At 33.0% G+C, this 18,394-nt stretch overlaps 1 protein-coding gene across 2 annotated transcripts in view; it reads left to right on the forward strand.

Annotated features, from left to right (window-relative positions):
* LOC149419202 (poly(A)-specific ribonuclease PARN-like) overlaps positions 1–16,891 on the forward strand; it is a 121,306-nt gene extending 104,415 nt beyond the window's left edge. The window contains exons 12-13 of one of the 2 annotated variants that reach the window (XM_089638147.1): positions 13,768–13,814; positions 15,149–16,891. In XM_089638147.1, coding sequence (XP_089494273.1) covers positions 13,768–13,814; positions 15,149–15,390 — 289 coding nt within the window. In that variant the 3' untranslated portion in view covers positions 15,391–16,891. The remainder of the gene's footprint in view (positions 1–13,767; positions 13,815–15,148) is intronic. The other variant, XM_089638149.1, reaches the window with a different exon arrangement.
* Positions 16,892–18,394: the final 1,503 nt, after the last annotated feature.

Raw genomic sequence — 18,394 nt, forward strand, 5'->3', positions numbered from 1 at the left:
AATGTAAAAGTACAACAACTGAAAGAAAAGTATAAAGTAACAAGTATGATGTATGATTGCAAGATTCTTCCCGAACTAAATGCAATCTACGTAGTGTCTTGGATAAATATTTCAATTTTGAAGTGAAACTTCTTTACGCGCGTCATGCAATTTCGAGGACCGGAGTAAAACCGACTCATGACCGAAACGAAAATGCGGGTACCCCCACCACCGATTAAAGTTCATTTGATCTAGTCAAAGTTTTGAAGTAACATATAAATGCTTCTTAGCTCATCCCGACAACTGGCGTTGGTGGTGTAATGGTCAGCATAGTTGCCTTCCAAGCAGTTGATCCGAGTTCGATTCTCGGCCATCGCACATTATTTTTTTGTTTTTAACGCCTTTTTCATTCAATATCTTATTTTTTAGTAGGTCAGAACATTTTTTAAAAGAAAATAATATTGCAAAATAATAAAAACACTTATCTCACTGTGATAAAACATTACTCCGCTAGAGCGCGCTTTGCGTTATTGTGTTGGATTAAAATTATTATCTAATCCGTATATTATGATAATTGTATTACATTTATTTAATTAATTTATTTATTTTGATAATATGTAATAATTTACAGAAAAAAAAATTAAAACTATCTCCCTCTGATAAAATATCCGTTCGCTAGAGCGCACTACGCGATCTTGTGTGGGATTCTATTTCTGTACATTGTACATTATTTTTAAAAATATATTATATTTTGGGTGTGATGTAGGTAACATTATAAAACATAACAAGCTCTCATATTTTCAGAACCTACATAATATAATCAATTTATGCGGCTTTGCTTACAGTTGGTGCTCAGCGTGGTTGGCTTTCAATCAGTTAAGCGAGGTTCGATTCTCGGCTGTGGCATTTTTGAAGTGAAACCTTGTTGAGGTGGGGGAGCCGCTCACGAACGTTCTCTCTCTTCTCTTCTTTCCTCTCTCTCAGACACCAGCGAACTGCGCCACGCCAAGCATCAGCTGAAACTAGAAGTTTCACTTCTGTCTTGCGTAGGCTTGACACACCCACTTTTTTTATTTGAATGTGCGACATCTATTGACTTTTCTGCATGCCTAGGGTAAATATTTTTTATAATTTTATAGTAACTGAATGGGCAAACGCGTCGGGTTACATTGAAGTAGAGTGTGCTGTAGGTTAAATTCTTCTGATAACTAAGGGCGGGTTGTTTCGGAGAATTTGAACAATTCATAAAATTTCAACGTTCATTTACGGGTTCTGTGAAAGTCCTATTCAAATTCTGTTATTGTATCATTATAGGCTAGTTGCTTGACAGAACTGAAATAAAAACAGAACTTAAAAATATGTTTCACAGAACTTGAAAATTAACTTTGAAATTTGAAGAATTGTTCAAATTCTCCGAAACAACCCGTCCTTAGGACGGGTTGTTTCGGAAAATTTGAACAATTCATCAAATTTCAACGTTAATTTGCGAGTTCTGTGAAAGTCCTATTCAAGTTCTGATATTATATCATTATAGGCTAGTTGCTTGACAAAACTGAAATAATAACAGAACTAGAAAATCACAGAACTCGCAAATTAACGTTGAAATTTGATGAATTGTTCAAATTCTCCGAAACAACCGGTCCTTAGTCTTCCATCATTCCTAAACCAAAAGTAGCAGTTTTTTATATTAGCAGGTCAATCATAACCCGGGAATGTTTGTACAAGAAAAATATTTTTTTATTAAAGTCTGTTGTTTTAAGAATTTCTGAACAGCACCAAAACCGGTTCGTATTATTGTGTAGTAAATAATCTCACGTTGAATCCTTGGAGTGGTAAAATAACATTCTTCACGGCAGCTGATGCGGTAATAACCCCGTTCAGCGATGAAAATAATTGTGGTTCCTGGATGAGATATGACGGGCATAATAAGCATATTCGGGCTCAGAATTCCAGCCAATGTAGTACAATAATTACTGCAAATACGCATGAAACTTACGTGTCTTTTTTATTTACTTCCTATTTTGATGGAAAATAATTCGTTCAACAGCTGCCTTAAATATTAATTGTATAGTATTATAAATTATGTGTAATTTTTATCTTCCGAAGATAATTTTTAATTGTAGTAGGATTCAGAATATTAAAATATTTATGATTTATTTATTTACTCTTCATACGCCCATGTGGATTTTACATTGAGTAAATTGAAATGTTTGCAATTTTTAACATAAGGGTTATAAACAATGGGTCAAAAAAATAATTTCTTGTATTAGGTACAGTGATTTACAACTCTCAGATTCAGAACTCAACAATTATCAGAAATAGTATCGTAACGTGAAAAAAATGTTCAAGTTTGTTTTAAAAATCGAATTCGTAACATTAAAATGTCAATATCATTTGATGTATTCATGTAAGCGAAGAATTTGTTACATTAAAATGTCAATATCATTTGATGTAGGTATTCATGTAAGCGAAGAATTTGTTACATTAAAATGTCCATAAGATATATTCATGTATGTTTTTCAATGTTTATTTATTATTTTTTTTACATTAGATACATTTAAAGCAGACATAACATTAATAATATAGCATAATGAGAGCATATATTTAAAATGAGTAGGTACAAATGTTATTAGGTTTTGTTAGGTCGAATTTAGTTCCTAGCTAGGCAGATTGCCTGTTCTAAGGAACCAAGAATGAATTTTATAGTGAGGTGACCAAATAACGGAATTATACTCTAATTGGCTGCAAACTAATGAGACAAATTTTATAGTGAGGTGACCAAATAACGGAATTATACTCTAATTGGCTGCAAACTAATGAGACAAATTTTATAGTGAGGTGACCAAATAACGGAATTATACTCTAATTGGCTGCAAACTAATGAGACAAATTTTATAGTGAGGTGACCAAATAACGGAATTATACTCTAATTGGCTGCAAACTAATGAGACAAATTTTATAGTGAGGTGACCAAATAACGGAATTATACTCTAATTGGCTGCAAACTAATGAGACAAATTTTATAGTGAGGTGACCAAATAACAGAATTATACTCTTTTTTTAATTTTCATGGCAGGAAGCGAATTAAAGTTTTGAATGGTTCTCAGCAAATCCTAATATTATGATATATGTATATAGTGTTTGTTTGTAAAGTGATTTATGTGGTGTAAAAATAGTAATAATGTTTCATATATTTGTATTAAAATTGTGTTTTCTCTAAAAAACATAGTAGACCTATCCACTGCTTGGTGGTATTAAATCATTAACAGACTCCATAGTTGAGTGGTTACGGTCCTCGGCTATGAATCCGGAGGTCGCGGGTTCAAATCACGGTGTGTGCAAGTAAATTTTATTTGATTAATAGTATTATTTCACAATAAGTTAATTTAAATAAGAATGTATAGATACCTAGAATGCACATTTGAGGCACGTTTTTTTTGCTTGAAATAGCTTTAGCCCTGTTAGGTGACCAGATATGAATAGTCAGGTACTTCCCCACATTTCTCTCCCCTATCTATCCCCTCACCTATACCTTCAGTCTCATATCATACCACAGTTGGCGGTGCCATAGTCGCACTGGCTCCAGATTGGAAGGTTAGAACGGTTGGAAGCAGTTGGTACTCTTGTGCGATACTCCCAAAAAAACGCTCTCCAAAACATGTTTCACATCAATAATTCTCTTTCTCGTGTTCATTCTCTTATTGTTTGTCCATGGAAGAGTTGCAGAGCACTGAGAAGTATTTTAGGATGTATTGTATCATAAGGACGAGTCACACCGGGAGTTTAGTTGGCAGTACTGCAGTTCTGTCATGGTATGCGACACGACACAACACGACATCTTGCGACAACATCCGACACGACACGGAAACCCGGAGATTAAAGTCCTAGTCTATGAAACAATTGTAGCGCAGGCTAGCTCAGTTTTACATTTGCATCGAAATGGCTCTTTTATTTGATAAAAAAATCTTCGGTTTGGCCATTGAATAATTCTCTTTAAACTCGTTGTTACTGAAGATGTGAAGACGAAATTTGGTTTAAAGTTTACAACCATTTGATTACGGACACAAAACAGTGCCTTTTCAGGATAGTAAAAAAATTAAATGGCACGGTTATGTATAAAATAATCACCCCAATTGTGCATATATTTATATTTATCATCTTAAATATAAAAAAACAGTCTTGTTCTTTTGCTAGTTCTGTGTTTCTGGTTCACTGTGATAATTTACTTTAGTCACTTAATATATAATGGCGAGTGGTGACCGGATAAATCATCACAATGATAATTCATCACATCTTTAAAAAGTCATGGAAAGTGATAAAAAAACTTTATTAACTGGGTTAAGTAGGTTAGGTTAGGTTAAACAAATTTTTTTCATCGTTTCTAATGATTTTATATCACTTTTTAAAAGTGTGTTGAATTGTCACTGTGTTGAGTTATCATGGAACCATTGTGAGTATACACTTGCGAGCAGTACAGCACTTGGAAGCTGAACCACCAAACATGTGAAAGGAACATATTTAGAATACCCACTAGTATGTAAATTAAAAAGCAAGACTCAGCTGGAAATGAAAAATTCATTAAAAATATATTTTTTGGTTTGTTTTATTGGACCTACCTGCAAGTAAGATTTAAATTAAATTAAAATTTAGAATTAAAATGAGTTGGAATTTTCGTTGAATTGGTTGAGCCTGTAAATCTTGACGTTCTATCCAGTCTACGCGCCCCATGTCGTCCGTCACCTGTTGGACTGATGACCCCTTTGTACTAGGATCGGGACCTATAAATACTAAACACCCAATACAGTTTACTGCTGGTACCTAGTACACCTCTCTACTTCTCCGTACCTCTCCCTACTGGACAGGTACCAACCGCAGTCCATATTGCACAGCGATAAACAAAGAAGGTCATAGCATTTTTACTGTTTTGTTTTTTTTTTTTTTTTTTTTTTTGCATTTCTTTGCATTTGTGAATTTTTTTTGTACATTTACACTAAACAGTTCATGGTGGGTACCAATAATATGTTTCCTTGTAATTTCTTATTTGTGGTAGGTACGAGTTTCAGGGTGACATCTCCAGTGTAAAGTGTGTGTGTATGTGGTAGTTGTGTTAGGTGGTGTTAGGTATATAGAATTGAAACGATATGTATGTGCATTGAATATTTATTTTATTGACATGATGCTCTTTTTAATGCCTAGTTCACACGAGGAGAGGAGAATATTGTATTGTCCTAGCTCTGGACCTATTGTCCTAGCTCTGGACCTATTGTCCCAGTATGAACAGGTTTTGAGGACAGGACAATGGGCTAAGCCATTGTCCTGTCCGAGAGAAAGACAGGCAGGCTCCGCAGGACAGTGTCTTACCCCCACCATCGTCCGCATTGTCCGCGTTGGATAGGACAGTATAGCCAGTCGCCGAGCGGAGGTGTCGCTCTCGTGCATTTTTTTTTTTTTTTTTTTTTTTTTTTTTTACAGTAATACCGCACAAGAGTCCCAACTGCTCCCGTCTGGAGCCAGTGAGACTATGGCATCCCCAATTGGGGTATGTTGTGAGGCTGAGGGTATTGGGGAGGGGAGGGAGATGGGGAAGAGGAAGGTGGGGAAGTACCTGGCTATTCAGATCTGGTCACCAAACACGGCTAAAGCCATTTCAAGCAACGTTTCAATTCTGAATGGTGGTCTTACACCAGGTCGATACTGAGAGTATCTTCCACTCTGGAACGTGCCGCAAATATACTATATATTATTTTAAATGAATTAATTGTGAAATAACACAAATTAATCAAATAAAATTTATTTGCCGAAAATGTCGCATAAATGATACACCCAAAATAAATTGATAACAATATATAATGAACACCACTGCGAATAAAATTTTTCACAAACTGGCTCCTAACGCGTGGTATCGTGTATCCATTGTCGTTGCGTTCCGCGTTTGAATTACTGTCGAGTTGTTGTATTGTCCCATTGTCCTGTTCTCAACGGTCGAGGCTTTTCACGGAGATAATACAATCTTGTATTGTCCTCGCGTGAACTCGGCATAAATGTGGTCGAAAGTCCGAAGAAATGTCGATGGTAGACAAATCTTATTGAAGGTGTGAAGAGCACGGTTGATTGTTGATATGATTATTTAACTAAGTAACCAACCATCACGCAGTTTCGCCGCAGGGGTAGACAGAGAGGATGAACCGCCAAACATCTCGGTCTAGGCACACACTTTTATTTAGTATATCTCATTTACCTTTATTTATTTTATTTTTTAAATAAAAAAAGTTTCATGAAATTATGAGGGTAAAAAGCTTTGGTATTTTGTAAGCTTGCTCTGCTCTACAGGATTTATTTTAATTACGTATTTTAATTGTGACACCATTAAATGTTACAATTGCTCGCAGCCAGTGGATGGCATTCTCAATTTGGGAAATTCGTGAGTAGGAAGGAAGAGGAAAAGAAAGCTACAAAATACCTTTTTTTTTTTTTTACAGTGAATACCTCACAAGAGTCCCAACTGCTCCCGTCTGGAGCCAGTGAGACTATGGCATCCCCAATTGGGGGATGTTGTGAGGCTGAAGGTAAGTGGGGAAGGGAAAGAGGAAGGTGGGGAAGTACTTGGCTATTCAGATCTAGTCACTAAACACGGCTAAAGCCATTTGGAGCAACGTTTCAATTCTGAATGGTGGTCTTACACCAGGGCGATACTGGTAGTATCTTCCACTCTGGGTGTTAAGATTTTCTTCCTAATATTAGCTACAGCCTTTTATTGCAATGTTTTGTTAGATCCTGGATGGTAACTATGTTAGTTGTTGTCAACATAATAGATATCATACCCTTGTTATTATTAAATCTAACGTCTTTTTGATATGATATCCCCAATTTAATGATTTCCACGATCTGTCATGACACTTTGAAGGTAGGTACATTATCGGCATTGAATATGAAACAAAGGATGTAATCCGCATATACAAGGGAGTACGCTGTGTAAACCTAGATCAGTTATGTGTATAGTTAATAGCTCGCTAACAACAGTATCGGGCAATTTGCATACCACTTAAATCAACAGTCGACATAAAAAGTGGTGTAAATTTTCCTGTTGCCAGCTGGTCCTTGCTGCGCACTTAACTAATAGTTAATAGTTAAACTCATCCCGCAGATGTAAAACTCTTTGCGTGCGGGGAACAATCTTCCCGGCAGTTAGCATTTAGCGCTGGTGGCAGGAATGTGGGATTGTTCAGACCGCCTTGTTCTGTTCCGATGGTCGACTAAATTATTACACGCTTAAGTCAATGTTAACCCGCGGACAGGGGGTATCGGTAACACACCGGTTATGGGCTAACTGTTCCCTTTGATTTATTTTACGCACTCGTTATTTATTGTAGGCAGTTCGCTGGCCTGTTCTCGGGGTCCTAATGTAAATCATAGCGATCGGAACATCTTCGAGGATATAGGTATTCTATTAGATCATATTATAAACCTAGAGAAGATGCTGTTGCGATTAACCACGGCTGCATAGAGTTGGATAAAAACTTATCCTATATTTCAATTGCTGTCCAAAATTTTGACTAAACGTTACAACCAACATTTTACTTTACTTTACATAAATTTGATTAGAAAAAGCACTGGTTCTTTTGAGTTGGTAATTCTTATTTTTTGCCCCAAAGAATCACGTTTTAGTAATATCCTCCTTCTTCGGTTCCGAGTTTTATGGCTACAACATGAACACGTAAGTTCAATGTAGGCATTGCGATTGGATTTTCCCTTTAAGAGGAAGCTACAAGCCAAAAATGTGTATATTCTTGGTATACCTGATATCGTAGGTAATAGGCATTATAATTGCTTAACAAACGGAGTCTAGAAACGTTCGATTTCAAGCAAAAAAACTGGTTTTTACTTAATTTGTAAATAATTTTATAAGAAAGCAAAAAAGTTAATCAAGTGAAACTGTCACAGATAATCTTAGCTATAAAACTGTATTTTTTTAAAGTTGTTTCCTTTACGCGTTCATACATTTCTATTGAAAAAATATTTTTGTAGTAGTTTACATTTATATATTTTTTAAATTATTTATTATATTTTTATTTGTATTCTACTCAAGCGAAGCGATAGGAAAATCTTCAATTTAACTAAAGCATATTTTTGGTTTTCATAATGTACACCAATTCGTTATAAAGATTAATCAAAATAGTGATTTAGCATTAAGCTTCGCCTTAACTCTTTTATTGAAATATTTCAACTAGAGATTACTCTCAATTACATCTTATGTTAACTTATATATTGTCCGTAAACGTACTTAAACGTCCGTAAACGTACTATGAACAGTACGTTTTTTAATAATCTCAAACTCTAACTGAATACTTGTCAATCTAGAATCCTAATTATCACACGATAGTAACCTTGGGTAAAAAAAAACTATGTACCTACCTCTGTGCTACAGTTCGTTCCTAACATACAAATCTTTTTTGATTTATTGTCTGCAAGTTGTTAATGTGAAAGCTTTCGTTTTGCCCGTGTCCTCAACCGGTTCCTCGCCCTTTATTCCTCATGGTTCCCGTGGAATGAGGCCTTGTTAACAAATTTCAACAAATCTCTCAACGTTTAGTGTTGCGCGGTTTTCCCTGTCGGCCGCTCGACTCGGATGCGATAAAGAAGCACTGAAATGTTCGCGCTAATGCGGCGAACTGCGATGTGACTGCTCCAATAAAGCTGTTTTATGGGAATGTATTTTCCCGCATGCCGATGCAATGTAAAGTTTTTAAAAAATTAACGCGGAACTTATGGAATGTCGTGATTGACAGAAATCGTTGGCAAACCTTCTAGTGTGGAAGTTTGCACATATCAGGCTGCCTTGGGATAATTTTGCAAGAGTTTATTTCGAAGAAAAGGGATACCTAGGTTATTTATCATAAAATCTTTGTCAATAATATTTTACTAGATTTTATTAAATAAACTAATCTGAAAACATTGCTACACTCTGATTTGTATTTTTACGATAGTGGGCCTCCAAATTTATTTATATTTTTTGATGATCTTACTGAACTTCATTACGATATACGCGAGAATAAAATGAAAGGCGGGATAATGTAGGTGCTGCAGGAAAAATGAAGACGAACAAGAGCTAATTTCCCGTTCCCATGGAAATGTAAATCTCCGTACAAATGTTAATTATCATCAAATGATGATATTTTTAATGAAGTAGTCTTTGGATAGTGTTGCATAAGCGGTTTTAATAGATTTCTTTAAAGTTGTGTAATAATACCCATGGGCAGAATGATCGTAGTTTGACAAGCCCTGGTTCAGCCGAATTCTGACAATAATGACGGAAATCTCATAACAAAGCTGGGCTTCAGAAATTTAAATCAAAGTTCTTCAAATTGGTCTCAATAAATTCGTTTATTTATGTATTTTTCACCAATGTTTCACGTCTAAAATACAATTTCCAACTGCAAAGCTGCGTTTTTATGTCTCATCAAAAATACTGATTTGTGGTTGTCTGTGCTACCTGCGTAACCCTGGTTCAATGAAATCAAATTAGCTTTGAATTTAAGTTTCATTTTAAAAATTGGAACTGATTGTGTATAGGATTCCGAAAAGCATACAGATTATGTAAATAATTTTAATTGCCATTTCAAAAATTGGAACTGATTTTTTAAGAATTCGGACTATTCCGTGATTTTTTAAGGGTCTGCGCTTGTTTCAGTATAAATGTAATTACTTTGGACGGGTTGTTTCACGAAATTTGAACAATTCATCAATGCTGATTTTCAAGTTCTGTGAAGGTTCTAGTCAAGTACTATTGCTATATCATTATTGGCCAGGGGCTTCACAAAACTGAAATAATAACAGAAATTGAATAGAACCTTCACAGAACTTGAAAATCAACTTTGAAATTTGATGAATTGTTCAAATTCTGTGAAACAATTAGATGATCCGTTTGAATCGAGTTTGATCATTTTTTTTAAATAATTTTTTTTTTTTCAAAAGCTGTTCGGATCTTGTTCGAAATTCGAAATCAACTTGTAAGAGGTTGACTTAGGACGAGTTTAAAAGGACTTTAACAGAACTTAAATATTAACTTTGAAATTTGATAAATTGTTCAAATTCTGAGAAACAACACGTCCCGTAAATAGACGCTAAAAATTAGAATATCATATCTGATAGTATATACCCAGTTACTGTTTGTTGTGTTCATTACAATAGTTGAGATTGTTTTAAACTCTAATTAACTACCTCATTGATTTCCGTGAGCACTGATTTATATCCTAATCGTATGTGTAGGAAGAAACACGCCAATATGTTATTATTATTTACTCTATACGAATAATTAATTGTTTCACTTCCTAATTGGATGTTTCTGGTGCAGATGTTATTGAACGATATTAAACCCCCGATTTCCAGGGCCGGAGGTGTACTCTACCTTTGTTATTAATACTAAATAAATACAGTTTACAACTTTAAATAAATGCAATAAGACAACATTGAAGGATGCATTTTAAATATTCGTCAAAGTAATACAATGCCAAAGTGATGGTTGACATAATTACTTATTATTTTTTTGCCCAATGCTTCCAAAGTATACGGAGAAAAATGTCAACAAATGCTAATTTATTACGAATCTCTTCAAATCATCCACAATCCGGTTAAAAACGGGATTGCAGGCCCTTAACAAATGAATTGATAGGTTCCCTAATAAACTTTTAGTAATTAAACTTTTAGTATTAACACGTGTTAATAAAATTAAAATATTTTCGCATTTCGTCATTGTATATTATTAAGGTAAATGCAGGTGCATGAACACGTGCTTCGATATATTAGGAATTATCTAAAATTTTATCAGGAAACGCTTGCAATCCAGTTTTTAACCGGATTACAAATAATTTAGTATTATTTTTGATAAATTAGCAATATTCAAAACTAGTATTTTTTCTCTGTGTACCCACGGTGTCCGGAAACTCGAAGTACAAGCGGGAACTGGTGAATGTACATCACATTTGCAGTCGATTCTGTCGTGTAACTTTTGTTTATTTAAGCTTAACTAAGGAGTAAGTATTAGCAATCTCATTTTTTTAGGTGAAAATTAAAAAAAATCGGTTGTGGGTTGAATTATTTCAACTGTTTAATATCTTTTTAAATGCGTCAGAGCGTTGACTCGTCTCTTAAAACCCATTGGCCTCCGAATTGTTTAGCCAAAAAATTGTCCTTCACATCCGAATTAATTTTGTACCAAAGTTTTAAATCTGCAGTGGTGTACTAAATCTTATATAACTTTTAAACTAAACATGCAAACGAAACAATTTTTATAAAAATTTACTTGTGCATTGAATTAAGGTATGTAAAAAATATATACAGTTTTTTTAAAAATAATAATAATATGATTAAACGAGGATATAAAATTTTCTTTTTTCGTTTTTTTATAATTGTATTAAGAAAAGTTTTACATTAATCATACTTATTACCATAATATATATTTTTTCAATTTGAGCTGATGTTAGCCGCCCACCATGCGTTTTACGAACAAGCTTGTCAATTCCCGAACCACACGCCATTTTGAAAAAATTCAATGACGCTGAAATATATCAAAATTTCAATCGTAAATATCGGGAAAAAACTGTACGAACGAAGTCCTGCCAATTACTACTAAATGAATGCTTAATTATCTACAGAGCGATTGGTATTTAAAATTTTAAACAAAGATGTCAATAATGTATCCCTTTTTCGTTTTCTCAGATCTATAAAAATAAGTTTTTTGTAGTACGAGTTTCCAAGCGACGTGTACAACAATTTTGTATATCTCGTGCAACCTTGAAAGCACCTCTCTTCTTGTTACCTGTGAAGGATCCACTATAAGCAAAAGGTTTTTTTGAAATTATTAGTGTTGTTACTATAAAAGATCTTTGTAATTTTTCGTGTGATGTACCATAGATTATATTATATGGAATCTCTTGTTAAAATGTAACATTTTAATTACAGTTAATATATTTATTTATGTAATTGAAAAGCTCTTCAAAACGTCAGTAAAAAAGTTAAGTTTAAAATAAATTTCTGCAGATTTTCATAATTAACAAATATAAAGATATTCCCCAAGCTTCAGACTGAATAACAGATTTAAATATAACAAATTTTCATAATGAGATATTCATCAGATTCGCCAAGCTTTAGGCTGAATAACAGATTCAAATATAACAAATTTTCATAAAGAGATATTCCTCAGATTCTCCAAGCTTTAGGCTAAATAACATATTAAAATATAACAAATTTTCATGAAGAGATATTCCTCAGATTCTCCAAGCTTTAGGCTAAATAACAGCTTTAAATATAACAAATTTTCATAATGAGATCATCAGATTCGCCAAGCTTTAGGCTGAAGAACAAATTTAAATATAACAAATTTTCATAAAGAGATACTCCTCAGATTCTCCAAGCTTTAGGCAAAATAACAGATTTAAATATAACAAATTTTCATTATGAGATATTCATCAGATTCGCCAAGCTTTAGGCTGAATAACAGATTTAAATAAAACAAATATTCGGAATTTCTTTAATTGTTTTCATATAATTGAATAGTGGAAAGTTTATTGACTGTACACATTGAATACATCGCGAAAAGTAATGTTTTTCTTGAAATAGAGTATCGTTTTGGAAATGACTAATTGGTCCTGGATACAATTTGCGATATGGATAGATGCCGAGAAGTGAAGCCCGCATATAACGTGTGCAAAATGATCTGCATTAATACCCAACACCACATCGGAGATTCCAGCCCGCACAGCATCCCAATCCCACAAATCTTCAATCCACCGCGGGCCGTTATTGGATGGCCTGTCACTGTGTCACCAGCGATCTAATGGAAACGAACCACCAACCACCCAACTCCCAACTCATCCCCATTAATATTCATAGCGCACCGTCTCATTCCTGATCTATTAACGTAAAGTGTTTCGCGGACCTGAACGAGAATAATAATTATTCAATGAAATAAATATGTCAGGAGTTAATGGTTATTTCTGAACTGCGCGCATTCGTTTAATTTATTACCCAGAGGTGTTATGATTTGATAAGCGCATAGCTTAGATCCAGAAAGGTTCCTCCTACCTATTCCTTTTATATTATCGAATTATTTTGTATTGGTAATATTTATATCTTAGTTTTTGAAAATCTTTTGTATATTTGTTTGTAATTTGTCAGACATTCTCAATTTATATTCAATTCGATGATTTATTGATTCAAAACGTTAATATGTATTCTTATTATCTCTCACATAACAAACATATATTTTCGCGTTTTATCGTGTCGATTTAAGTACAATATTAATTTATTTAATAAATTAAATTGACCATTTATTATTATTTCCACTTATTCCTTATTCATTTATTATTCTTTATCTACACATTAAATAAAAAAACTTTTCTCTTTCCCAATTGGAAACCTTTCTCAATCCTCTAAAACATTTGATAGAATTATTTCGGTACAACCATTTTTAATTTACACTTAATATTTTGTCAACAAATTTATTTTAGATCTATTGTTATTTTTACTAAAAACTAATGTGAAAACAGATTTAAAAATACGATTACAAACAAGGGTGACGTTTGTCCTGAAAATATATTTTTATCTGAATATAAATACGATAATTAACCACTACATTATTTAACTAACGATAAAATGACTGTTGTTTCGGCTTAAAACACATTTCTCGTAAATTTATTATGTAATTATTTATTTATTATTTTATTTTATTTATCAATTTAACGTCTGTATAATATAATGAAACACTGTACTAACTACTACTTTGTTCCCCAGGAATAGCGATATGCTCAAGGAGGATTTAGGAGAACCAGTAGCCAGAGGTAAAAATACATTACTCGGTGGTTGGTGCCTTTTATAAATTTAATAATGCTGATTTTATAATTAGTCTCATGTATATTCATGCACATAACATAAATATATGTTCGCTTTCGTCAATTTCACTTCAATATCACAATTATAACTTAATGTAGATATTCGTAATTTTTTTTCTTGTATTTTTATTTATTTATTTATTTATCGTTTCTTTACATTGTATCTTTTTTTTTAAGTATTATCTTCCACTATCTTTGAACCGGTTCTACGGATTAATGTTCCTGGCAACAGTGTTCCCTGTGAAAATGTTCCCCGTCAAAATGTTCCCTGTCAAAATTTGTTCCCAGTAAAAATGCTCTCCGTTGAAATGTTCCCGGTCAAAATGTTCATTGCCAAATTTTTCCCAATCGGAAACAGGTAAAATGTCATTTTATTGGCATGGTCAGTCAGTAGACTCAGCGTGTCCTAACCTAACCTAACCTAACCGATTGTGCGACTATTAACTAAGAATATTTTGATAGGGAACGTTTTGACCGTGGAAATTTTGGTATGGAATATTTTAACTGGGAATATTATTACCAGGAACATTAATACCGGCAACACTTTCAACCTGATGCTTTCCTGATTAATGACTTACTTGCTTAGTTTTTATTATTGTATAGTGCGTTGTTATTCAATAAGTGTGACATTTGTTTTTATTGACTGTATTCATTATTTACTAGTGAATGTTTATACTATCCCTAGTAATAATAATTTATGATAATTAGTTGTTTTTTTTTTTATTTGAGCATGTACATATTAATAATCAAAATTGAAATTGTTTTTTAATAAAAAAGGCTACTTCCAGAAATTAAAAATTCGTATTGTAGGTATTTACCAATGTTTCTACCACTCGTGTTGACTGTTTTTAATGATATTTTCAATCCGTCTTTAAACCCACAGATAAATGGCATTTCCAGTCATCTTCAACGATTATACATGTATTTTAATTTTATTATTTCATATTATCATATGTCTTCAGTGTTCCTTCTCTTCAATCACATGATTTTCTACCATAAAAAATGAAAAACCTACCATAAGGGCCTCCCGTGTCCTGTCACCGATAGCTCCATCGTAACCTCTCCCTTTTCTTAGAAAAGTAATAGAAACGTAGATTATAACTTTGCTCTCAGCGGCAGTACCATATTTATCCATTCATCAAATAGAGATACTGCAAAGAAGCGTGCCGACTGTCGCCGAGCTGGACGGTGTTTTATAGCCCATTTCCCTGGTTTATTTTACCTGTGGGCAGTGCTTGCCATAATCATCCATTCACCCTTCTAACGTTATGTTATCTGTTCAGATTGCCCCCCTCCCGCTGAAGGGCCAGTGAAGCGGCGCCGCACCTCCTCGAGCTGTTCAGAGGGTGCTGCGCCCTCGGCTCTGCGCGCCCCCAGGTCCACAGGCGCCCCCTTGGGCCCCCTGGTCCCGCGCAGGCGCCGCACCTCATCGGGCTCTTTCACCGTCACGGACGCGGAGACTGTTGCGGAAGTCAAACAAGCCGAGAAGAAGAAAAACTTCTTCGAGAACAATGACTGGGATTAAGGAAACACTTTTCCTTGCATTTTGTCAGCACCCTCAATTATTTTTATTCATGTTGTATTGGCAATATCTTATTTTGTGTTTTACAGGCGATGCACCACGTCGTGTAACAATAACACTCCTTATGTAGATAGCGACAAGGTTTAAATTCCCTCTTAACACCACCATCCTGTTTTGATTTATGCAAGAAAAAAACATCGCCTAAAAGTGTATTTTATTTTGTAAAAATTCAGATACAAAAATTTATGTTTTACGTTCATTTTAAGGACTCAATTTTGCCACATTATACCATAAAACCGCAATTTGTAAGTAGGACATTTTAAAAATTAAAGCGGTTTTTATAGTTTTAATACTTCATTATTTCTGGACTTATGAAAATACTTGATTATTTAAAGGCCAAGATGTGTTCTACTCGGAGCATTTAATTAATTAATTTAAAATATTTACAAGCTATCAAATTTTCAATCGTAATTTTCTTCGTAATGCTTCGCCTCAACTTATTTTTATTATGTAATTTATTGTTTACATATTTTATTTTATAACGAATATATTTTCAAAAAATCTCTCAATGAATGACTAGCATTTTATTTGATTTTTAAAACAGAAAATAATTATTATCTACTCTGTTATTTTTAAGTTTTATAATAATAAATTTTATGCCTATAATGTAGGTAATGAAAATTAATTTTTTATTTTTTATTATTTAATAAATGTTTACAAGTTACATTTCTATACATTTTTTTTAACTACCATACTAGACTAATGCCCGTGTTGTGGAAATGTTTTTATTGCTTTTGAAAGGGATGAAAATTCAGTAACATATATTTTATCTTTCTGCGATATGTGATGCGATGTAACCTTACAATGTATTGTGTTTGTTCCTTTATATTAATACCAACCCCTTATTGGACATGGTACGATAGTGACCTAATTTTCATCAAACTTTTCTGATGCGAAATGGGATGAAATTTTGATTTCCTGTAGTACATCCTTTTTCATTATGGTGTTAGTCATACTGCTGGTTTTCAATTAATTAAACATTTACGAACTTTGTTACTATTACGTTATATACATTAACAATATGTGCGTACAATATTGTCGAACAAACATTTATAATATCCAAATAATTATTGTTGGAGTGTTCATTATATCCTAAGAATAATTTTGTATTGATATGTTAAAGGACTCGGGAGGTTTCACCATCCTCTCGATACCTTATCCATAGGGTAACGTATATTAATAAATAAACAAATAAACCACTTGCAATAAGTAGAAAACTCGGCTAACTCTGATATATAGCCACTCGAGGTAATTTTACTTATTATATCGAAACAGTCCTAAATAAAATGTTTTTTTATTATTTTCTTTTGTAGTTAAGACCACATTTATATTTAAATTTCTTGTATTTTATTTGAATTTTCATTTTTTCTTTTATCTTTAAAACCATTTTGTTTTTTGCCCTTTTTATAAATTGTATATTGTCATAAAAATGTTGATTGTTATAAAGGCTTTCTTAAATGATTCAATAAAATTAAAAATATATTTTTAAATCCATTCGTTTTTCATTCCCTCCCATTTAATTTGATCTATCTTTAAATAAAAAACAGCCTATGTTGTGTTCTGATTTAGGACGGGTTGTTTCGGAGAATTTGAAAAATTCATCAAATTTCAACATTCGTTTTCGGGCTCTGTCAAAGTTTTATTGAAGTTCTGTTATTATATTATTATAAGCTAGTTGCTTTACAAAACTTAAATAAAAACAGAACTTGAAAATGAACGTTGAAATTTCATGAATTGTTCAAATTCTCCGAAACAACCCGTCCTTAGAGTTCGACACCCTCACTCAAAATATTTTTTTTTAATAAATATTATTCCACGAATTCTACGCATCTAATAGTAATTTTATAGACATATAAAACTCTTATACAATGAGGTAGTTTATAATTGTATGCATTTGAAAACATTGATATCATGAATATTTTACTCGTTAAGCTCTATCTACGGACAAACTGCAGTATTTTTTACATTCTAGGTAGTTTATGGGTAACTAACTGACGCGTACCGGCGTTGCTGGGGGTTATTCTTATGAGATAGACATAAACCATCCTGGAATTTTCTGTAGGTCTTTTTAAGATATACAATTCCGTAATACATTATTTTGATGTATCTCATGAGGTTTAGCCAGCGTTAGTAATTTAAGCGCATGAATTTTTTTTTTACGACTTGATTACAAAACATTGACTTTTCTCTACTTTCTATAAATTGAATATGCATGTATATATATATATATATATATATATATATATATATATATATATATATACACGGTGTCCGGAAACTCGTAGTACAAGCGGGGAACTGGAGAATCTACACCACATGGGGAACCCAAAAAAACATAAAGTTTTTTTTTTTGAGCATTTTCAAAAAAAAAAAAAAACCAAAAAAAAATATTTTTCGGCTATTTTAGGGTTAAAGTTTTTTCTGGTGTTTAGGGTTGAATAACAGATGTTTTAACCCTGCAGTGCAGAAATATTTTATGATTACACCGGGTTAAATGAAGGGTGATTTCAAAATAATGCTTCAAATCCGAGTTTCTTCATTTGTTTTACTTTCAAATAGTTTTAATTAGTTGGGTACTTTGATCTTCAGTAATAATTTATAAGAATTTGATTAAAAAAAAAAAAAAAAAAAAAAAAAATCAACTTCAAACTCGATTTACTCGATAACGAAAGCTCAAATAAAAAAAAATTATACTACAAAATCGACTCCAAATGTGATGTAGATTCACCAGTTTCCCGCTTGTACTACGAGTTTCCGGACACCCTGTATATAAACCTTTCGGAAGAAATTGTCTAAATGATAATGAAAACTTTATCAGCATCCGATGCGTAGTTTAGATGAACTAAGCGCACATACAGACATGGATAGCGTCTTTACTTTATATTTTTTAGAGATTAAATTCTTAAACAATAATGTAGTTTATAAAGTATGCATTTGAAAACATTGT

The sequence above is a fragment of the Hesperophylax consimilis genome, chromosome 12, assembly GCF_061612785.1.
Source record: "Hesperophylax consimilis isolate HC1 chromosome 12, BYU_Hcon_1.0, whole genome shotgun sequence".
NCBI lineage: Eukaryota > Metazoa > Arthropoda > Insecta > Trichoptera > Limnephilidae > Hesperophylax > Hesperophylax consimilis.